The 24641-nt window shown below is 39.2% G+C and overlaps 1 protein-coding gene across 5 annotated transcripts in view; it reads right to left on the reverse strand.

Annotated features, from left to right (window-relative positions):
• CNTN4 (contactin 4) overlaps window positions 1–24641 on the reverse strand; it is a 992918-nt gene that overhangs the window by 232552 nt on the left and 735725 nt on the right. For all 5 annotated transcript variants that reach the window (XM_054551881.2, XM_054551876.2, XM_054551877.2 and 2 more), the window contains one exon: window positions 10572–10667. In XM_054551881.2, coding sequence (XP_054407856.2) covers window positions 10572–10667 — 96 coding nt within the window. The remainder of the gene's footprint in view (window positions 1–10571; window positions 10668–24641) is intronic.

A 24641-nucleotide genomic window follows, 5' to 3' on the forward strand; every position in this document is an offset into this window, starting at 1 on the left:
TTGGTTTCTGCCCAATAAAGCACATGGAAACATTTGCACAAAAGCAAATGAGGAAAAAAGGAGACAGAAAAAGAATTTCCTGAAATTTATTTCTGCTATTTTTTAGCCAAATTATTATTTTTTTCTGAACAATAAGATATTTAATTAACTGGTATTTATTAAGTAGCTGAGTCTATTTCTAAGTGCTATGGCCAGGAACTTGCTATAGCTGTAAAAACAGCTTAAGCATCTCTCTTACTAGAACTAAAAAAAGATTTAGTTCTACTAAAGTAGAAAGTATATAGCTACTACTCCTGGGGAACTCTTCTCAAAAAACCAGACCACCAATTCTCTATAAGGTTACTTTACGAAACTGGAGGCTCAGCTATATAAAGACTATAATTTTTCTATGACCAGGAAATGTTTGTTACTTATATAAACTTATTTTTTTCTACTCATAAGTGTGTAGTTGTTGACATCTAGGCATTCAAAAGTATAGTCATGAAACATTCGAGTTGTTTTAAAAAGAGTTGACGGGAAAATTCAAAGGCAAAAAGTATGTCAGTAGCATCACAGAATATACTTCACCAATTTCAGAGATAACTGACATCAGAAATATCCACCTCGCTTCTTCTTGTCATATCTGGTAGAGGAGAAGCAAGTCACTCCTGTAGACAGGCCAGGCCCCAATTCCTTCCTTTTGCTTCTTTTGCTGATTCTTTCTTTGAGCTAAATGATCTCATGGATGAGAGAAGTGGAGCCTGCCTTTGGTGTAGTGAGGGCAAGTACTCCCTCCCAGTGGCCTATCCTCCTAAACACGAAAAACTCCACCCAGGCCATTTGGGTCAGATAGTTTATCACAAGTAGTCCCTGATCAATGTGGCTCTCTTTTTCTGTTGAATGGGTGAAACAGGAGGCTTAATGAATGCAGAAAGGCATCACCTTATAAACTGTTTTACATTATTCTATGCTGATTAAATCAACTAATGCACTGTAACCCCCTCTGATTGGCAAAGGGGGAAGAGAAAAAAGGGAGGAACTGGCTGATTACATTTCAAATAAAGGAGTCAAAGTTCGTATCTTTCAAAGGAACACAGTCAAGAAGCAACAGATAAGATCGCCTTAAGAATATTTAATTCCTGGATGGGCACGGTGGCTCATGCCTGTACTCCCAGCACTTTGGGAGGCTGAGGTAGGAAGATCGCTTGAGGCCAGGAGTTTGAGACCAACTTGGGTAACAAAACAAGACCCCATCTCTACCAAAAAATCAAATAATTAGCCTGGTGTGGTGGCTAATGCCTGCAGTACTAGCTACTCAAGAGGCTGAGGTGGGAGGATTGCTTGAGCCCAGTTTCAGGCTGCAATGACCCATGATCGTGCCACTGCACTCCAGACTAGGTGATAGAGTGAGACCCTGTCACAAGAAAAACAAACAGAAGAATATTTAACTCCTGATTTAAAAAAAAAGATATCTAGTAGTCTATGATGTTGATTAACCTATCACTAACTAAATGTTAACCTTTCCCCTCTGAATTGAGATAGATATCTACTTAAGTGAATATATAAAGTTCCTCTGTTAAGAAATGGAAATCAGAATGCATGTTTCTTAGAAATTATATTATAAAAGGTGGTTTAAACCAAGTTTGGCTGACCTCAACATTCTTGAAAAATGGCATAGTAGCAGTATTTCAATGCCACTCCCAGCCAACATTTTAAACATCATTTTGTAAGTTCCAAGACCAGATGACAAGATCCTACATTTTGCCTTATTACAGGACCTTTTCTGAATCACTGATTTCCAACACGATCAGTGTTAACCTACTGGACACCTGTGGTTTTTAATTTACTTGCAGGTGATAAGGCATCTCTCAGGGAAGTCACTTCTCAGGTGACATGAAATTGGTATCAAAATGCAGCTATCTCAGTGGTGGCCAAGAAACAAAGACTCAGGACCTAAGACCATTAGCTATCATTTGTCATGTGTGTTTTTAAAACTAGGACTATATTTGGGCACTTCTCTCATTATACACACGCACACACACACAGACACACACAAACACACACACACACACACACACACAGAGAATGAGATGACTCAAGTGAAATGCTGGGCCTTTCCTTCTTCCCATATGTACCTTCAATCATGTTCCCAATATGACCAGAAAAGGTGATCAATACTTAGAGCAGTGTTCTTATAGCTTTTTAATGACAATTAAGTGATTGTTAATTTTGTAACCATTTAAATATCTCACATTTTGCTTTTTTTTAAGCTGCCATATAAAAATATGTTTAAGACAACATTCTTTAGTCTATTAAAAATATTCTCAGCATTATTTCAGCAGTATTTTTAAAGTCCTGCATCCTCCTAAGTCTACCTAGTGCCTTGTTTTTCTAAGGAAATGAAGTCTGGGCACATACTGTACACGCTAAATAGAAAATGCAAATATAAAGAATCACACAGGGTTTGGCTTATGAGAAGACTATTGGTAGAGTTTACCTTAACTGTAAAGTCTTTAATAGCAATTTTCAAATGTTAGAAGAATGGCTAATAAAGCCACAATGCCAGAGCATAACCAATTTATGTTAATAATAGATGTAAATTCCATATAAATCTCTTGGGAGATATATCTGAAAAGTATCTGCCTACATAAAAGTTGTTATATGAATGTAAATCAAGAATCACATATCTCCAAAGATGAGAAATTCTCTGATTTAACTTTGACTTCAAGCTTAAGCAAATGAAAACAATCAAACCCAGCCTAATTAATAAAATCAGGACTGTCTGGAAGTTTTAACTGTGCAAATTGCTGCCACATTTGTTATGTCTTTTTATCCTCCTAACAGATTTGAAAAGTTTACAGGACAAAGATTAATTCCATTTGGTTGGCATTATAGTAGTGTGTGAGGATTTGAAAGTGATGCTAGGAACCCAGATATGGGTAAGGAGAGGGAGCCTGAAAAAGGTAATGAGAGAAAGTAGAGGGAGTAAGCTGGAAGTACAGGGACTGCTTCCTGAGGAAAATGACCAGTCGTCCAAAGCACAGCTGACAAACCTAGGACCCAGCCAGGCAAATGTCAATAGCTAAGGAGGTCTGATATGATGGGTAGGGCCCGGTAACTAGACTTCCTAGACTTAAGAAATACTTAGAATGCAAAGAATACCATGTTATGGTTGGAGGTTTAGAGTGGGGTTAAAATGGGATTTCATGCACCTTTGGGTAAGAAATGAGGACAATAGCTAAGCTAAATGTCTGGACTAAGGAGGCACCTGAAAATCTAAAATTATATAAAACTGGTAAACCCAGGAACTAGTTTGGGGAAGAAGATGAGAATAAGGCATTGAATGTGGAGTTAGGCAAAGTTGGCAACTTGACTTGAATGTGGACATCTTGAAGATTATTCTGGGCATAGAGGATGCTAAATTTTAGCACAGTAAGATTAGTCCTGGCTCAATGACCTGTCAGCATAGTTTGGACTAAGTAAGAAACCGGGTGAGTCTAATTCTGAAGGTGGTATCTTAATACCGAAAGCTGAGTAAGTGTGGGAAGACAGACACAGAAGTCAAATGAGGAAATAGGGCTCAGAGAAGTTACATAATTGGCCCAAGACCACATAGCAAGTTGATGGGAGAGCTAGGACTAGAACACAGATGTCCTACTTTCACGCTTTTATCTCTGTCCTACAGTAAATACAACATGGTCCAGCTGAAATAACCATGCTGTGGAAAGGCATGCTTGCTTCTTTTAAGGGCTGTGATTATAATCTGTATGGGTATGTCCATGTAAAATTACATTTATGGAACCCTGGAGAGGTTTGCATATAGAGACGTTTTGCTGAGATAAGTCCTACTTGATTTTGTAATGCAGGGACTCAAGTTTTCCACCCTGGCTGCATATTAAAATTACCTGGATGATGCCAGAGGATCCCCTGCCATCAAGAAACTCAGATTTAATTGACCTAGGGTGAGGGCCAAAGAACCACGGACATAGAAAGTACAGTACATGTTTCCAGTCTTTTCTACTATGTACAAATAAAAGGGCGCATTCTAGGCAACAGTAACTCCTATTCCTGCCATTGATTAGAGTGGGCCCTCACATAATCTCTTTGCTTCTATTTCCTTATCTATGAAACACATGTCCTTACTTCTTATGGGATTATTGTGAGGATTCAAAGATAATATAATGTAAATTAAAGCATTATAAACACCATAAAGGACTCTACAGATATTCTGTTCGAAGTTCCCTGGGTCTGATGCCCTGTGGATAGGATCCAACTCTAGTGGGGATGTGTTCTGTGTAAAAGCAATCTAAAGACGAACATTCTAGCTAGTTTCTCCAAAACCCGTAATAATGAAAATAATCTCAGAAGCAGAATCACGTGGTTTTCTTTTTTAAATATACTCTGGGAAGCCATACTTTCACCAATAATAATGTAGGAAAGCTGGCTGAATAGAAAATGCTACTTCTCGGTTTTGTCTGTTTGTTTGCTTTTAAGACAGGATCTCACTCTGTTGCCCAGTCTGGAGAGCAGTGGTGTGATCATAGCTCACTGCAGCCTTGAACTGCTAGGCTCAAGGAATCCTCCCACCTCATCCTCTCAAATAGCTGGGACTAGAGGCACCACCACCACACTTGGCTAATTTTTAAATTTTTTTTTAGGCTGGGTGCGATGGCTCACACCTGTAATCCCAGCACTTTGGGAGGCTGAAGCGGGTGGATCCTGAAGTCAGGAGTTTGAGACCAGCCTGGTCAACATGGCAAAACCCTGTCTCTACTAAAAATACAAAAATTAGCTGGGCATGGTGGCGTGTGCCTGTAGTCCCAGTTACTTGGTAGGCTGAGGTGGGAGAATGTTTGAACTGGGAGGCGGAGGTTGCAGTGAGCTGAGATCACGCCACTGCACTCTAGCCTGGGCGACAGAGCGAGACTCTGTCCCAAATAAAATAAAATAAAATAAATTATTTTTCAGAGACAGTCTCACTGTGTTGCCAGGTTGATCTCCAACTCCTGGGCTCAAGTGATGCTCCTACCTTGGCCTCACAAAATGCTAGAATTACAGGCAAGAGGCACTGCACCTGACCAGAATGCTACTTCCGTGTATGAGTACCTAGGAAAAGCCACCCTTTTTTTAGTTTTTCATTTCCTTTATGAACAAAAACATATAAAGTCAAAGGTAAAGCCTAAGGTAACTATATTTTATTTTGAATTATTTTAAATTGGCCGGTGCAGTGGCTTACGCCTGTAATCCCAGCACTTTGGGAGGCCAAGGTAGGCATATCACTTGAGGTCGGGAATTTGAGATCAGCCTGGCCAACATGGTGAAACCTCATCTCTACTAAAAATACAAAAATTAGCCAGGAGTGGTGGTGCACTCCTGTAATCCCAGCTACTTGGGAGGCTGAGGTGGGAGGATCAGCTTGAACCCAGGAGGTGGAGGTTGCAGTGAGCCGAGATTGTGCCACTGCACTCCAGCCTGGTTGACAAGAGTGAGACTCCGTTTCAAAAAATAAATGAATAAATGAATTATTTTAAATAAAAATTTCACATAAGGAATGCTCAGTCCTTCGTCTTGAGTGATGTAGAAATCAAAGCACTCCATCTCAGCAGGGCTGGACCTGGGCTAGTTTTGTAGATGATCCATGTGAATGGACCTTAAATCTGGTGCTGCCTCAGAGTGCGCGAGTCAGCTAGAGTTTTGTTTTTTTTGAGCCAGAGTCTCGCTCTGTCGCCCAGGCTGGAGTGCAGTGGCACGATCTCAGCTCACTGCAACCTCCACCTCCTGAGTTCAAGCAATTCTCCTGTCTCAGCCTCCCAAGTTGCTGGGATGATAGGCGCGCACCAGCAGACTAATTTTTGTATTTTTAGCAGAGACGGGGTTTCTCTATGTTGGCCAGGCTGATCTCTGACTCCTGACCTCAAGTGATCCGCCCCCCTCGGCCTCCCAAAGTGCTGGGATTACAGGTGTGAGTCACCGTGCCTGGCCTGTTTTTTTTTGTGTGTGTGTGTGTTTTTTAACAGCCTTGGGGACCCTACCCCAGATTTATGGAATCAGAATATCCTTGTGAACAGGTTGGACACCTATGGTTTTAACAATTTTCCCTCCAGATTCTCAAGCTGTCAACCCTCACTGCCCAGAGGTGGGGTGTGTGTGGGAACCACAGCTATGGCTCAGGGCATCTCAAACTTGAAAGTGCATATGATCACTTGGAGATCTTATTAAAATGCAAGGTCCAATTCAGTAGGCTGTAGTGGGGTCTTAGATTTTACCTTTTTATCAAATTTCCAGGTGAAGCCAATGCTGCTGGTGCTTGGACCACCCTTTGAGTAGCAAGCATCTTGGTGACATAAAAGGAAGGCATGAACAAAAATCTCTTTTGATGAACAGTTTGTGAGGATTTTATTGATGAATAAACTAGAAATTTTCGTATATGGGAAGGAAGAATCTCAAAGTTCCTCTGTTCTATTCCTATTTAACAAGAGCTTGGTTAAAGGTCAGGACTTCCTGGTGCCCAGTGACCCTGGAGTTGGCAGAAAGCAAAGTGGACATTCTGAACCTCAATAATTTCTGTTTCTAATAGGAAGGAGCACCAAGGATAGCCAGAGTCCATCAAAGTGATTTCTATTTTTTGGTGTTTTCTTATGTTTAATGGTAAAAATCTATGCAAAACCATCACATCTGAATTCATACATATAAACCAAGAGATGACAAAGAGGCCACACACAGTGATTGGTAGAGTGCTGGAAATACCTGCTGACTGAAATACTTTTCAAAACAGATTAATTGCTGCTCATTTCTCTGCTACCCTAAGAAGGTCTGACACTGCACAGCTTTCAAAATAGGACATGCAGCATCCCTTACAATGGATTTCATGCCATTACTCAGTACCCCACTGATATAATAAAAGGCTGACTCATTTCCTTTCCTCTGCATGATCTGTTACAATGGAAACCAGGAGACCATATGCTGGGTCTAAAATGCTCAGTATGTCCAGCGGCTCACAGTGATTCTTCTAGCTTTAGGGTGACACACAGCCCGGAAAAACAGTGAGAGAATCACTGCCGTAAAGTTGCATTGGAGGCTTTTGAGAAACTGGAAGGATTTCATCAGATAATCATTGTTTCCCTTGTCCAAAACTGATGGATGTCTGAGATGCTCTCTTATAACCTTGAATATCTTCTTTGTTCTTTTCTCAAAAATTTCTTAGCCATGCCTGCTTTGCCCACAGCCTTAATGTGCATACCATTTCTAATAGAGCTTATAATAAGAATATTTATTTCCTTGTCTTTCACCATCAAGATTGTCAGGAATGTCAGCACAGCTCAAGGAACTGGATTTCAGAGCTGCTGACTGCTGCCAGCAGAGACAAGTGCATTTCAGTAGATGTCTACGGAAATTTTTAATATATTTCTCTGTGGGAAAGGGAAAGTAGTCAGGTACTTCACTGTGTAGCAGCACAGCATCACTTCGCGTGTTTTGCCTTTCCTAAAGAGATCATTATATCAGACAGTGGTGGTATTTTTTCTTAATATACCTACAAGATTAATTTTTAGGGTTGCTGCCATGTGATGAAAACTTAATGCAGTGAAGGTAGCCTGCAGAAGAAATTAGTAAAATCTTCCATTTTTATTTTGATCAGATTTCATATTAAAAAGAGAAGTGTTAGTAGTCTAAGTGAACTTCACCTGAATCTAAATATATGTCCACAGTGAAGTGGTTTTCTCATATAAAGGACAGGCCTTCAATAATGCAAACACACTTGACAAACAAGATGTTTAGCCCTTATCGAGTTATAATTATGTGTTGATAGAATCAATAGGGATTTGAGAGACTTCTTTTAATCTCTTCATTTTATAGACAGGCAGAGTGAGGCATAAAGAATTTGAAGATACTTTCCCAGTATCAAATAATGATTTGAAACAGAACAAGGATCAAAACTCATATCCCGGACTCCAAATTTAGTGCATCTGATACTAACTTGAAAGGAAAATGAAATCCTGAAGAGTAATCCCATTTCCCAAACAGAAACCTCTGAAATCAAACCTAGATTTTCTGTCAGTCTTCAAAAACCAGAAATCCTAACAATTCCATGTCCCTGATCCAGACATAGAGGGGAACCTACCTCTCCCACCTCTCCTTCGTATTCAGGATGCTTGAAGTACACGCCTTTTAGAGCCTTTACTAATTGTCATTTTCTGCTGGAAATGTTAGCTCAGAATTAGATGAGAAAGGAAACATTACAACTTTTGAACAGAGGACAAAAATAAAATAGTGTTTTTCAAATTCCAAATCTAAAAGTTTGTTCTTTTAAACATGTGGAAAGCCAAACTGAAAATTAAGGCAATAACAAGAATAGCAGATATTGAACTAAACTTCAGCCTGGATTTCCAAGAGTAGAGTTTATCAATCTTGTCATTACAGACCTTAGTGGAATCCTAATAAATATTACTACTTATTAAATCTCCACACTACTGAATCCCTTATGTGCAGTTATATTTGCCTTTTAGTCATCATAGTTCCTTTTAGCCAACACTGCAAGTTGCCTACACATCTCTCCATATTCTCCCTTATTAGTAAAATCATGATATTTTCCAGGGCATAATATACCTGCATAAAATATTTGATTTTTCAGTCTCCTTTGCCACTGGGGTGATCAATGAAATGGAGGCAAAGTCCTCAGGCAAAGAAAACTTTCGATAATAAAGGTAAATTGAAATGGACAAAAACAAGCAAAAACAAATTATTGCCTTTTTGTCTTTGCTTCTTCCCATTTGATCTGGTTTGGAATGCAGACTTCATGCCTCATCCATACCACATGCTAAGCACTTCAGAGAAGGGCATGAGTCCTGGAAGACATCCTCTAGAAGCTGTGCTAGCTTTAGATTGTATACCTTTGAAAATCTTGCATGCCAGCCAGATGCAGTAGCTCATGCCTGTAATCCCAGCACTTTAGGAGGCCAAGGTGGGTGGACCACTTGAGGTCAGGAGTTTGAGACCAGTCTGGTCAACATGGTGAAATCCTCTCTCTACTAAAAATATAAAAATTGGCATGGTGGTGGGTGCCTGTAATCCCAGCTACTCGGAAGGCTGAGGCATGAGAATCGATTGAACCTGGGAGGCAGAGGTTGCACTGAGCCAAGATTGTACCACCACACTCCAGATTGGGTGACAAAGCGAGACTCTGTCTCAAAAAAAAAAAAAAAAAAGAAAAGAAAGAAAGAGAAAATGTTGCATGTGAGAAAAAGAACATAAAAGAACATTATGAGCTGGGTTTTCAGTTATTTGCAGTCAAGTGCATTCCTAACTGATCTAGTTGTTATGAGTCTCCACAAAGTGATCTTAGATTCTATGGTCAAGGAATTTTGTTCTTGGTCTGATCCTGTGATACTGTGATTAATAAGAAATATATATATTTGGTCTGCATCCCAAAACCCTTCTAACTTCCTGAGTGATATTGCTGAGAAGAATGTCTTTTGTTATTCATAAATAGGCCCTTTTCAACCATACTTGAGTTTATGCTAATTAGGTGACTCTTGGTGAGGCCCCTTGATTGGTTGTCAGAGAAACCAACCAAATAATTAAAGGGTTGGAACTTTCAGCCTCCCCATTCCCCACTCCTGGGGATGGGAGAAGGGCTGGAAATTGAGTTCAAATTACAATGGCCACAGATTTGATCAATCATGCCTACATAACGGAACCTATGTAAAAACCCGAAATGACAGTGTTTGGAGAGCTTCAGGGTTAATGAATGCACCCACATGTGGGGAGGATCCACAAGTATAGAAACTCCTGCATTCAGAACCCTTCAGACCTCACTCTCTCTATATGTTTATCTGGCTGTTCATACATATCCTTTATAATATCTTTTATAATAAACTGGTACGGTAAGTAAACTGTTTTCCCTGAGTTCTGGGAGCCATTCTAGCAAATTTTGGAAGCCAAGGAGGGAGTTATGGGAATCCCACTTTATAGCCAGTTAGTCAGAAGTGTGGGAGGTCAAGGACTTGAAAGTGGCATCTGAAGTGGAGGCAGCCTTGTGGGACTGAGCCTTTATCCTATGAGTTCTGACACTAACCATCCCAGAGTAGTTAATGGGGTAGTTACTGTCAAAATGGAATTGAATCGTTGGACAGCCAGTTGGTGTCCAGAAGATTGGAGACTTGGTTGTTAGTGTGGAAAAAACCCATACATTTGGTGTCAGAAGTATTGCAAGTAGAAACAGTTCACAGACAGTTCCCAGACCAACCAGGAGATGAAATGAAGCAGGGCCATCTTTTTTAACCCAATCACGTTGTAAGAAGTATGAATCATTTTAATTACACTGCTTTACCAAGCAACCGCATTCTGATTTTGATTGACTCAGGTGTCTTTCTTCTTGTGCCAGGTAGACTGCAGTGGGGTGGAAAATTTGTACAATCTGGTATTTTCCTATCCTAATGATGGCAGGCATTCACAATGGTTTTTCCTCTACATGGAGGGGCTTTGGGAATCTCTATAAATGACACTGTGCATTCAGCTGGTGTCAGGAGGGATAATATTGAGGAAGAAAAATAACAGGGAGTGAAGCGTGCATATGTCAGTGCATTTATATGTACCTCCAGAATGGGGTGGCGGGCCACACAGTAGCACCATTCCTTGACCTCGACGAACAGACACAGTGCTTCTTGTTCTTGTTTTAAAGTTGTCAAGATCTGTTGGGAGAAATACGGGAAAAAGCATTTAAACTTTATTTACTTTTATTTTTATTTTTATTTTTTTCTTTTATTATTATTATTATTATTATTATTATTATTATTATTATTATACTTTAGGCTCTATGGTACATGTGCGCAACGTGCAGGTAACTTACATATGTATACATGTGCCATGCTGGTGCGCTGCACCCACCAACTCGTCATCTAGCATTAGGTATATCTCCCAATGCTGTCCCTCTCCCCTCCCCCCACCCCACAACAGTCCCCGAAGTGTGATGTGAACTTTAAAGTCCTAAGATATCAAGGGAGAGTACCACTATTTCAAAAGAGAATCATTCTGCTCAAAACTGCGTTTGTAGCACCCATACCAGGGGAATTCAGGAGAGCTTCTTTTCATATGATATTGTCCCATCCTCCTTGATTTTATGGTTAGACTGTCCACTAAAATATCTACTTACCACATGTGCCTATTGAGATTTAAAATAATTAAAATTAAATACAATTTATAATTCAGTTCCTCAGACACTAGTCACATTTCAAGTGCTCAATAGCCACATGCACTTAGTGATTATCACATTGGCCAGCACAGATATAGAAGACTTCCATCATGCCAGGACATCATATTGGATAGTGCAGGTCTAGGTGAAGAAACTGCGGTTTAAAGATGTTAAGTGACCTGCCCAAGACCTCTCTGTATTTAAATATCATTATCAGAATGCAAACTCTTGTTTTCTGATACCATTCTGTTCACTTCACAAACCATTCTATTATATATAATTATACCTGTCTCTCCATATATACCCAGAGTGACTGTCTCTCTTTATATACAAACAACTCTATATAAAATGTATAAATAGACAAATATACAGACACATAATTGTTTTAAAATTCTTCTGGTGTACTTTAAAATATTTAGAAGGCACTGTTCATGGTTCTTTTTAGAAGAATATTTTATTACCTCAAAAAGGTCAAGTCTTGTTAGAGAGATAAGACATTTATAAACCCAAAGATCACAGTATAAGTAAATAGGCAGTTACAAATACAAATGAGTTAATATAAGAAATATGTCTAATAAAGTGAGACATATTATTGTTCAAGAAACATTTTTTTCTTCCACCCTCCCAAATGTAAATCCTCTCAATAAGGAGTGTGTTAAGTGCCATTTCATTTTTTGTTGTATATTACATTTGATTTAATAACCTTTTATTGGATTTGGGGACTTCCAGTTCAAGTATGTTGTGCAGGGTTGCAAACCATCTGGCTGTGCACACTAGAGCAGAGTAACATTTGTTGATGATTTCCTCCATGCTGGCCATTTTGGTAAGTATTTTATGATGATTATCTCATGTACTCCTAACAACAATTGGGAAGACTGCAGTTACAAATTGGAATGTTTCCACACTCAGGCTTTGTTTCAAGGAGTGCTAAGGATATTTAAAAAGTTACACATAGACATGTCTTAATTACCAAATTCTTCTGGAATTAGGGACATTTTAAGTTTGTACATTATTGTCTTCATCACTTATGTTTTCATAAAAATTCTGTTAAGTACCATCTGATTGCCAACTCAGAAGGCAAGCATTGTGAGAACAAAGCTTCCGTCCTGTTGGGGCTCAAGCAGGCAGGTCTGACACATAACACCTAATCATAGCAACCCAAAGACTGCCAGGTTTGGGCTGTGAAAAGCAAACGTGAAGGACACACACATACTCAGCACAAAACAAATCAGTGCTATGATTTGAATTACATTTCTGATGTAATAAACTTCTTTTTATTCAATGGACACCAGGTGAGGATAGAACATGGTATTTTTCTTGTCTTTATTGAAACGGTCTGAGATTCCTTCAAAAGGAATTAAACCAGGATTTTAAAAACTGTGTTATGGAGTTAATATTTTAAACCATTATCCCTAAAAGTAACACTGAATCAGTCTGAATTGTCACTTCTGCATATAGGTTCTTAGAGTAAGTCATCTACATTTTTGCACAGATATCCCATTCAATTTCCAGAGTTGCATGAAAAATTAAGAGCTGATAGATAGTAGAGATCAGGTATCATCTAGGCAAAACCAATCATGGTTTCTGATTAGAGAAATAGTATTAAGAAATGAGAAAGAAAATGAGAAATATGGGCAATGATTTTTAACTATCCTTCCTGAGCTTTAAAAACCTGTATTCATGTTTTTTCCTTCTTAGTTTATGAATTCATTCACTTCTACAAGTTTTAGGCATTTGAAGTGTATCTCATTAATCTGGTATTTGAGAAAATAATCAGAAACATTGATTAGTCATTAATTGAAATAGATTCCAGATGATAAACCCTACCTATACAGCAAATGGAAAGGCTGTATTTGGGTAGATCTGAGTTTGAAAACCATCTCTGCCACTTATTAGCTGTGTTGACCATGGGCAGGTCTACATACCATGGGCAGGTCTTAATTTTGAGAATGAATGTTCTTTGTTTCAAGTACACAGTCAGTATATTTCTTCTGTCCATTGCGAATGCTGTGATTCAGTGCCAAAGCATATCCCAAACATTCCAACTAAGAAAAGGTTTCTAATAGCAAATGCACACTAGAGTGAGCTGTAGATGTGAATCAAAGGACATGATATTTATGCACATGTTTAGGGAAAGATTACATATCTCAAATTGTTCTTTTCAGGTATGAATATCTATCCAGATCCTAACAGTTAACAATATGATACTTTTCTAAGTCAAGAGCTATGTGTGTAAATGGGTATTATGTTAAAGTTTGTACACTCATGATTAAGCCTTTACCAGCAATGTATTTTTATTTATTTATTTATTAAAATTTTTCCCATCAGTTATTGGGATACAGGTGGTATTTAGTTACATGAGTAAGTTGTTTTTTTTTGGAGATGGAGTCTCACTCTGTTGCCAGGCTGGAGTGCAGTGGCGTGATCACGGCTCACTGCAAGCTTCACCTCCCAGGTTCAAGTGATTCTCCTGCTTCAGCCTCCTGAGTAGCTGGGACTACAGGTGTGCACCACCACGCCTAGCAAATGTTTGTATTTTTAGTAGAGACGGGTTTCACCATGTTGGCCAGGATAGTCTCGATCTCTTGACTTCATGATCCACCTGCCTCAGCCTCCCAAAGTGCTGGGATTACAGGCGTGAGCCACCGTGCCCAGCCATGAGTAAGTTCTTTAGTGGTGATTTGTGAGATTTTGGTGCACCCATCACCCAAGCAGTATACACTGCACTATATTTGTAGTCTTTTATCCTTTGCCCCCCCCACTCTTCCCCCCAAGTCCCCAAAGTCCATCATATCATTCTTTTTTTATTTATTTTATTTATTTAATTTATTTTTTTTGAGATGGAGTCTCACTCTGTCGTCCAGGCTGGAGTGCAGTGGCACAATCTCGGCTCACTGAAAGCTCTGCCTCCCGGGTTCATGCCATTCTCCTGCCTCAGCCTCCCGAGTAGCTGGGACTGCAGGTGCCTGCCACCACGACTGGCTAATTTTTTGTATTTTTAGTAGAGACGGGGTTTCACCATGTTAGCCAGGATGGTCTCGATCTCCTGACCTCGTGATCTGCCTGCCTTGGCCTCCCAAAGTGCTAGGATTACAGGTGTGAGCCACTGCATCTGGCCTCATTGTATCATTTTTATGCCTTTGTGTCCTCATAGCTTAGCTCCCACATATCAGTGAGAACATATGATGTTTGGTTTTCCATTCCTGAGTTACTTCACTTAGAATAATAGTCTCCAATCTCATCCAGGTCACTGCAAATGCTGTTCATTCATCCTTTTTATGGCTACATAGTATTCCATCATATATATATGCCATAGTTTCTTTAGCCACTTATTGATTGATGGGCATTTGGGTTGGTTCCACGATTTTGCTATTGTGAATTGTGCCACTATAAACATGCATGTGCGAATAATGACTTCTTTTCCTCTGGGTAGATACTCAGTAGTGAGATTGCTGGATCAAATGGTAATTCTACTTTTAGTTCTTTAAGGAATCTCCACACTGTTTTCCATAGTGGCTGTACTAGTTTGCATTCCCACCAGCAGTGTAGAAGTGTTCCCTGTTTACTGCATCTACACCAACATCTACTGTTTTTTGATTATGGCCACTCTTGCAGGTGTAAGGTGGTATCACATTGTTGTTTTGATATGCATTTCCCTGATCATTAGTGATGTTGAGCATTTTTCATATGTTTTTTGGCTATTTGTATATCCTCTTTTGAGAACTGTGTATTCATGTCCTTTGTCCACTTTTTGATGGGACTGTTTGATTTTTTCTTATTGATTTGTTTGAGTTCGTTGTAGAGTCTGGATATTAGTCCTTTGTCAGATGTATAGATTGTGAAGATTTTCTTCCACTCTGTGGGTTGTCTGTTTACTCTGCTGACTGTTCCTTTTGCCATGCAAAAACTCTTTAGTTTAATTAGGTCCCAGCTATTTATCTTTGTTTTTACTGCATTTGCTTGGTCATGAAATCCTTGCCTAAGCCAATGTCTAGAAGGGTTTTCCAATGTCATCTACTAGAATTTTTATAGTTTCAGGTCTTAGGTTTAAGTCCTTAATCCATTTTCAGTTGCTTTTTGTATAAGGTGAGAGATGAGGATCCAGAGTCATTTTATCTCCAAAGCCTTGGTACTTGGGTAATGATCAGTAGCAGCAGGCATTATGAGACAGAATACATTATGGATAATGCTCTATCACTGTGACCATCACACTAATAGCAACAATAGAATTGACTTGCAGACTATATTGTAGTCATATCATGTGGCCAAGTACTTTTCTTATCTGATCTCATTGAATTCCATTATACTTTAAACTCCCAATTTACAGGTGACACAGCTGAAGCTCACGGAGGTGCAGCACCTTCTTCATGTGCCTAGGAAGTGGCCATAAGATACAAACTCATGTTTTGTCTCTCTCCAAAGTTACTGCTCTGAAGCACCATAATCTATGGCATCTTCACTGATTTCGTAAAGTCAGTGAAAAAGAGCTTTCAAATCAGTTACTTGCCATGCCAGAGACACAAAAACGTTCATTTAAATAAAATTTACACTCAGTGAATATGGAAAGAAATCCACATTTCAACACATAGTGTGATGGGTTGGTATAAGTACTTTGGCTTCAAATCTTCTATTCCTCTGCTTTTCTTTGTGGATGGGCACTCAACATGGAGATTTTAAATGTTAGGTGCAAAGTGTGAAGTTGAACAAGGAGTAAATAAACAGAAACAACTCTATTAAGAAACAGGATTGTTGCCTTGTTAGGAAGGTAGCTAAACAAATACACTTGGGTTGTATTCCCTTTTGCAATTGGTCACTAAAGATATGATTGAATAAATAATGTATATGTAAAACAAGGAATTAACATCCATGCACCATTGTTTCTCAAAATAGCCTGTCTTTCAAGGTTTATATGTGGTTCATTGACATGTGATGTGTAGATTTTTAAAAAATAAATACCTCTACTTTTTGGTGTTGATTTCATTTGTCAGCATTTTACATAACTTTTTCCAACAGCCATGTGCTAAGGATTATACAATTGTGTGGCAGATGTGTTTTCATATCATATTTGTGAAAACAGCTGTCCTTTATTCTCCTATGGAATGTAATATCTGAATTTCATTTTAAAATGAGATTAGAAAATATGCCATAGTATTTGGAATGTGTTATCTCATTGTGACCAGAGAGGAAGTGATTTAGCAGTTACATTCCTGGAGGAGTGGACGTGTACAAAGGCCTTAAAGCTACAATATGCTATCAATAATAAAAAGTCTTAATATAGGAAAACATTTGGAATTCAGGCCATGGAGTAAATCAGAGAGTAAGAGGAAAATGTCCACATATTTTTTGTCTGGGAAATTTTTAAGTATTTAGAGCTGAGGAAGAAGTATCTTACCATAAATACCGGATTGTAGTCTAGAGGATATAAAATCAAGAGGGTCCAAGATCTTTTTTGAGAAGTAATAACAGTAAATAAGAAAGAGTAATTTATTTAGGTCATAATTAATGGACTAGCCATTATACATATGGACAGGAAGAGCTGAAGCTAGTCACAGGGTGGGATGACTCAGAGGAAGGTATGAAAAGTTTAGTTTTAAAATGGCCAGGAAAGGTTAATGAGATAATATCACACATCATAGTTTGTTAAGAATCCACAGAGAGAAGGGAGAAAAGAAAATAAGGAAACATGATACAGTAACCATGCATGTAATACATGTATTATTTAATGCAAGTAAAAAAATACCAATTCACTTTTTTCCTGACTTGGGTAGACCTGGATTCTATTAATTCTCCCAGGGTGGCCTTAGAACAAGAAATTGTCATCACCAGTTCCCTTTGTTATTGCTTCCTTTCGAAAGAAGCAATCAGTAAGGAGATCAAAATCAACTTGGAAAAATAGTCAAGTGATACATTTGTTATGAATATGATCTCCATAATGATGATTGCACCATTTATAAAAAGAAAAGAGGTATTTTTGGAGAGTAACTTTAAAAACTCACTATCATGCAGCAAATTTAAAGTTATGTCTTGACTCTCTGCCATTTGCTCTCTCTGTGTGTGTGTGTGGATGCACACTTTATGATTTCCTGGATTGAAGAGACTTGTAGTGAAAATAAATCGAAATTTACAAAACCTGAGTTTCAAAGCCGTATTTTTGACATTCTTTCCATTTAGGAAGAAGGAAAACTGCACTTCCCTGTAAGAGAGTATATAGCAAGAGGAAGAACTGCCTGATGGTTTAACACCCTGGTTTTGGAGTCAGAAGGACCTGAGTACAAACTTAGCACTCTTACTTTCTACCTGTATGATGTAGGTGAGTTAGTTAATCTCCTTGAACTTCAATTCTCACTTCTAATGTCAGGACAATAATTCTTATCTCATAGGACTTTCTTAAGATTAAGATCATGCATGTAAAGCACATAAGATACTGCCTGGTCCAAAGTCAGTAGTCTATAAATGTTAGCACTATCAGTATGATTTTTGAGCATCCAAAGGAAAGTTTACAGAAAGTGACTCACTGGGAGAAACTTCCACCAGATAAAGTAACATTAGAGTGGCCAAGTCAACCCTACTGTGGCAAAAAAAAAAAAAAAAAAAAAAAAACCTGATAAGACTTAAAATATATCCTCTTCTGCTACTCCTAATTATGTTTTCAAGATTGATGCTGAAGTGAATCAGATATCTTATCCTTTACATTGCATGAACTGTATTCTTTATAACACTTACGTTTAAGGTATATGCACGTATACCCTGGATTCAGATAATTCTTCATGAGAAAGTCTTCCTATAATCTTCTGGTCTGAGAAAGCTTGTGTTACTTAAAAATATTGTTTCTATAAAACAGTAAAATTGATATTTGTCTACCTTTTTAAAACTTTTAAGTTTAGGGGTACATGTGCAGGTTTGTTACAGGCAAACTTGTGCATGGGGGTGTGTTGTACGGATTATTTCATCATCCAGGTATTAAGCCTAGTACCCATTAGTTATTCTTCCTGATCCTCTCCCTCCTCCTGCCTTCCACTCTCTAATAGGACACAGTGTGTGTTGTTCCCCTTTATGTGTCCATGTCTTCTCATCTCAGCTCCCACTTGTAAGTGAGGACATGTGGTATTTGGTTTTCTGTCAATTTGCTGAGGATAATGGCCCACTACCTTTTTTAAAGGATGTAAAAATATGTGATTTTTGGCTGGGCACACTGGCTCATGCCTGTAATCGCAGCACTTTGGGAGGCCGAGGCAGGCAGATTGCTTGAGGTCAGGAGTTCAAGACTAGCCTGGCCAACACAGGGAAACCCTGTCTCTACTAAAAATACAAAAATTAGCTGGGTGTGGTGGCATGTGCCTGTAGTCCCAGATGCTCCGGAGGCTGAGGCAGGAGAATTGCTTGAACCTGGGAGGCGGAGGTTGCAGTGAGCCGAGATCACACCGCTGCACTCCAGCCTGGGTGACAGAGCAAGACTCTGTCTAAAAACAAAAACAAAAACCTGACATTAATTACCCCAGTTTGTTGGCAGTCTAAAGTAAGGGACCAGGAGGTCGGGCACGCCTGCAGTCCCAGCTACTCGGGAGGTTGAGGCAGGAGAATGGCGTGAACCCAGCAGGCAGAGCTTGCAGTGAGCCGAGATCAGGCCACTGCACTCCAGCCTGGGCGACAGAGTGAGACTCTGCCTCAAATAAATAAATAAATAAATAAATAAATAAAAATAAAGTAAGGGACCAAAACTATTTTTTTTTTTTTGACACTGAGTCTTGCTCTATTGCCCAGGCTGGAGTGCAGTGGCGTGATCTCAGCTCACTGCAACCTCTGCCTCCTGGGTTTAAGTGATTCTCCTGCCTCAGCCTCTGGAGTAGCTAGCTGAGATTACAGGCACCTGCCACCATGCCCTGCTAATTTTTGTATTTTTAGTAGAGACAGGTTTCCCACATTGGCCAGGCTGGTCTCGAACTCCTGACTTCAAGTGATCCGCCTGCCTCTGCCTCCCAAAGTGCTGGGATTACAGGTGTGAGCCACTGCACCTGGCCGGGACCAAAATCTTATGCTAGGTCTAATATTCCTAAGTCAATGTACACTTGAGATACAAATGACTCATTCACAGAAATGACTTCTGACCTTTTTGTTTCTTTTTTTTTTTCAGAGCCTATAATTCTGCAGCCATGAACATCACTATGGAAATCCTTAATACACTTATTTCAGAGTAAAAGGGAAAGCTTATTCAGAGCTGTCCCAGGTGCTGATTCCAGCCCTCACAGTGTTCTCTCTCCAACTGCCTGAGTTTTTCTCACCCTGTTCTGTCATACCAAATAAAACCTTACAATTTAGATATTACTTTGGAATTACAAAAATATCATTTTAAACCATAAACACCTTCAAAAGTATGACCTTGCTATTAATCACTTTCAGTGAAGAGTGAATTAATTCAATCAGGTTGCTTTCACTTAAGAAGTAAGTAAGAGCAGTATGGAGTCTTCAAATGTGAGTTTTGAATAACCAAAGAAGAATCAAAGAAAAATTTAATCTATGAAATAGTGGAGAAGGCAAAATAGTGCTGAGAAAGTTCAAGGACAATGACCTAAAAAACTGGATGAGGAAAGTGGTGTGTGGAGCCTGCCAAAGACAAATTTGCCTAGAGTCAGTAATCCTCTATTTAGCAAAATGGAAGGTTATTCTCCTCTTTCTCTTCTTGCACCACATTACTAGATCACACATCACTCTTTGTTTCCAGGAACAAAACCTAGGCAAGAATTAAAAATAGCATAATTAATATTACAAGTTAAGAAGGCTTCTTAACTTTGGCAATTTAACCACTTTATAAATATTATCTATTTGGAAGAATGCTAAGGCCAGTTCCATCCAATTTAGCGAAGTAACACAATTTCTCAATTTCTATGTATTTATTCATTCAGTCTTCACCACAACTCTTTGAGGTGGGTTCTGTTACTATTCTCATTTAATAGAAAGAAAAATAAACATCCAAGAGCTTAAGATTAGAATCTGGATTTTCCCGACCCAGAAGTCCCTATATATAACTTCTATTCTATATCATATTAAATAACAGGGATGAAACCATACTTTTTGATGGTCTGTTTGACTGTTTGAGACTCTCACACTTTTTCACCCCTCAACTATTATTTTCTTGACTTTACAGAAAATAAACGTTGCTTGGCTGCCCTTTTCTCTGGGAGCTTACAGCGTTCCTGATAGCTATTTTTATTTCTCATTTTAGTTCTTTCCTTTTCCTCATTTCTTTGACATACTCTATTTTATCTAGACCTTTGTGCTATTTAAGAGGCCAAAGAACAACTTAATTTAAAATATCTGAGTTTCCCTGTGTGTTCCACAAAAAGGTACACCTATCTAACTCATGAGGTTACTGCAATTAGTGAGATATGGCATCGTTAATAATGTTGTTCTCCTTCGGAGACAGGTGCCCTAACATGCAAGCTATTATTACCAGCATTTTTCTCTACGGGAGCTCATCTCTTTTCCCATATCATCCTGACTCAGGAGTGTTAATGGTTAGGCAGCTGCATTCTTTATCTTTGGTTTTATACTTACACAACACAAAGAGAAACAAAGGTTTCAGAAAGGCATTTGGCCTGGTAAATTTCAGAATAAAATATGGACCCTTCACTGTGCTCTGCAAAGGCCCTTCAGGATCCAGCCCCTGCCTACGTCCCCAGCTTTGTTCCCTGCCACTTCCCTCCTTACTTATTTATATCGTAATGGCCACATTTTGCTTTCTGTTCTTCAAACACCTTGCAGCTAACCCAGTCTCAGGACCCTTGTCCTTGTTGTTCCCCTTGTTTGGAGTGCTCTTTCCCCATTCTTTGGCTTATCATGTTTAGTCTTTAGGAACCAACTCAAATGCCCTTTCTTCAGAGCAGCATTACCTGAGGGCTTAAGCAAAGTCAACCGTGACCTGGCTCCAGTTACTCTCTGTCACATCCCCTCTTTAATACATCCTTCCCAGCAATCACCACCGCCACCATCTGCAACTACGGTTCTCATTTGTGTACTTTCTTTTTTACTGTCTCCATTCTCTCCCCAAATAAAAGCTCACTGCGGGGCAGGAATCTTGCCAGTTTTTATGAGGCTATAGCCAATGCCCAAAACAGTGTCTGATACATAGTAGATACTTAATTAGTATTTGTTGAGCACTGCTCTTCTTCCTGTTTCACAGGCTGTGGTGGTTGGTGAGACCTGTTGGACTAGGGTGAACTTTCTTGTATTTGTCCTCATGACACACTGCTTTCCAGCGTCTTGGCTACAAAGGACCTTTGTATGCTCAATAGCCAGGGACGCTTTGGAGAATAACTTCAAGAAAAGGTGTCCAATCAAGGGTATGGAGCCACCTACTCTCCCGCATCCCCATCCTTAAAAGGAAAGCTAAGAGATAAATTAAAATTGGAATGTAATCAACATACGAAATGGAGTTATTGCTTTGCAAAATAAATACCCTCCCATCCAGTCGCCCACTCACCCCTGCCCCAGGGAATGCCAGAGATGATGAAAACATGAAACAACTCCTTGCAAATTGCATGGGCCTATTATTTGTGATTAGGGCTGTTATCAGCCAGTCAGTGATGTATCATACAATTATCTGTTCTTCATCTAGTGTGATAATTTTATAACTGATAGACTTATGATCATTATAGCTTTGACAGAAAGAAATATGATTCTTCATTTTGAATTTTACTTTATAGCCTTTTTTTCTCCCCAGTGAAAATTAAAATTAGCAGGTTGTAATTCATTGTACCAATCTTCTTAATAAATAGGCACCTTCGAAGGCAAATCAGATACATTCAAGTAACACCAGAATGAATATTCTCTGAAGAAAATGCTGAAAAGTTATGCATCAAGAGGCCATGATAAAGTCAGTAATCTACAGAAAAGCCTTGGAAACATGTTACTAAATGGAGACATAAGGACCACAGATCATGATCAAACCCCAGAGACTACAAATCTACGAGCCATACAATTGGTCATGAAAAACCCTGCTTCAAAGTGAAAGAAATCTCTTCATCTCAAACTTTTTCATTCAATTTCTTTTCTTTTATTAACCTTTCTGGAATATAAACCTAGGCAGTGAACTCACTACCAAATTTGCCTAGCACTTAGTGGCAGTGGATACAATCTCTCAGGAAAGAGGGGCAGTTTCTCACTTCCTACTCGTAAATGAAACTAGATTGATGTTCAAGTAATTATACCTTCTCTTAATTCTATCCAAAGAGTGGTATTTTTTTCCTCCAAGAAGCTTGGGAGGAAACTGCACTGATCCTTACTTTAAAAGGAGAGGCAGATGTTATCAGTACTTCTGGCATCCATGCTCTGCAGAAAAATTTTGCTTTCAAAGCTAACAGAAGACTCTTCACTATGTACTCAGTTTCAGGATTTTGAACTAATAAAGTAGGGATTGATGACTCATTAAAAAATGCCAGTCACGCTTAGATTCATTGCTCCTAAGAAACTGGACATGCTTTGCATCATAGCTATTTTAGGGAAATCAAAAGTATGGTGAGTAACAGGTTTGTTTAATCACTGGCTCAACGAGGGCTGTTTCTTTTCTGTTTTCCATCTTCTTTGAGTATAAAGTGTATCTTGGGATACTGGATGCTGAATTAGCTGTATACCAGTTAAAAACTTTTAAGGGCAAAAAAAAAGTTCTGTGTATAAATGAAATTCCCAGATGAGGAGCAGCTGTTATTTATGTTGAATTTAAGTTGCTTCGGCAACTTCAACCATATATTTTTATCTCATTTAATTACAGTTTTGAAAATAAAACCATCATCAAATATACATGCAAGCTACGTGTTTATTCATCATCGATTTAGATTTTGCAATGGGTGCTGTTTCCCTCTTCTCATTTTCACAAAGAAGAATCAGAGATAAGGCTGCAGTGTGCTAAACCTGTCAATTCTTAGAAATGCCATTGCTCATGCCCCTTGCTCTTAAGTGCACTTTGTGGTAGTTAAGAACCAATAAAGATTCATTCAATACCTACAGTATGCCTACTATCGGCACCTATCATGATGCCAGCCACTGTTTTAGACACTGGGGATACATCACTGACAAAACAAAACAAAGCAAAAATCTCTCTTCTCAAAGAGCTTAATGTGGGTAAGAGATGACAAACAAAATAAATAAATCACACATAGTGTCGTTGATGCACACTACAGAAAAATAAGCTAGGGAAACCGGATAGGGGATGTTAATATGAAAATTTGAAAAGAAGAAATAACATAAAAGTAGAACCTTTCTGCTTTCCATCCTACTTCTAAGTGTGCGAGGATAAATCACTCCCCCCTTTGCCAACTCAGCTCTCGTCCCCCATCGAGGCTGCCAAGAAGGGCGTGAAGTAGTGCCAAGTGACACAGCAGTCCTGATTTACTTTGGTACTTTCTTATTTATAACCGATGTGGAAGTCATCTTAGTTCATGTAACACCTGAGGAAACTAATAAATAAGCATTTTCACCTTATATCTAAAAGTTAAAAACAGCTCCCCAGCAAAACAAAACTTCTAAGCTGCTGAAGAAGTGGGAGAAACAACTGAGGAGACATATGAAATACACACTGATTTGCTAAGAGAAGACAATTAACAAACTAGCACGGTAATCATCTGTGTCAGCAATGGATAGTTACTGTTTTCTGCCTCTGAAATCCTAGGAAGCCAGAGGATTTCAGTTAGGAAGATCTTACCATCCTTTGTGCGGCCTGACAGCCCTCCCTTCTTCAATATTACTTGTGGTGCCATGTGTGGAAGATGTAAGGAATATGAAGATGAATCCAGCATGGTCCCTGACCTCAAGACGTTTACAATCCAGATATGATAGGCACATCAATGGCTCTATTGTAAGGTGTAAAGAAAGTATGTAGAGCATTGCTGTAAAAGCGTTTAGAGTAAATGCTATAGAGTATTAGAAAGTGCTATGAGAGGCAGGGCGCAGTGGCTCACGCCTGTAATCCCAGCACTTTGGGAGGCCGAGGCAGGCGGATCCCGAGGTCAGGAGATCGACACCATCCTGGCTAACAAGGTGAGACCCCCGTCTCTACTGAAAATACAAAAATTTAGCTGGGCCTGTTGGCGGGCACCTGTAGTCCCAGCTACTCGGGAGGCTGAAGCAGGAGAATGGCGTGAACCCGGGAGGCGGAGCTTTCAGTGAGCCAACATCGCGCCACTGCACTCCAGCCTGGGTGACAGAGCGAGACTCTGTTTCAAAAAACAACAAACAAACAAACAAACAAAAAAGAAAGTGTTATGAGAGTAGAAAAAAACAGTCTGTACTTTTTGCTGGCGGTGATCACCCAATCAACATTCCATCTGCACAGACTGTGGACCCAGAACAATGAGGATCAAGGGACTTGAGTTTTCAGTTTAGCTTCTGGGATAAAAACCTGGCCAATTTCTCCCCCTTTGGCATCCACGACCTGGTTCCTCTCAGTCTCCACCTCGGCCCTGCTCAGTGTCCCCATTGTTTT

The sequence above is a fragment of the Pongo abelii genome, chromosome 2, assembly GCF_028885655.2.
Source record: "Pongo abelii isolate AG06213 chromosome 2, NHGRI_mPonAbe1-v2.0_pri, whole genome shotgun sequence".
NCBI lineage: Eukaryota > Metazoa > Chordata > Mammalia > Primates > Hominidae > Pongo > Pongo abelii.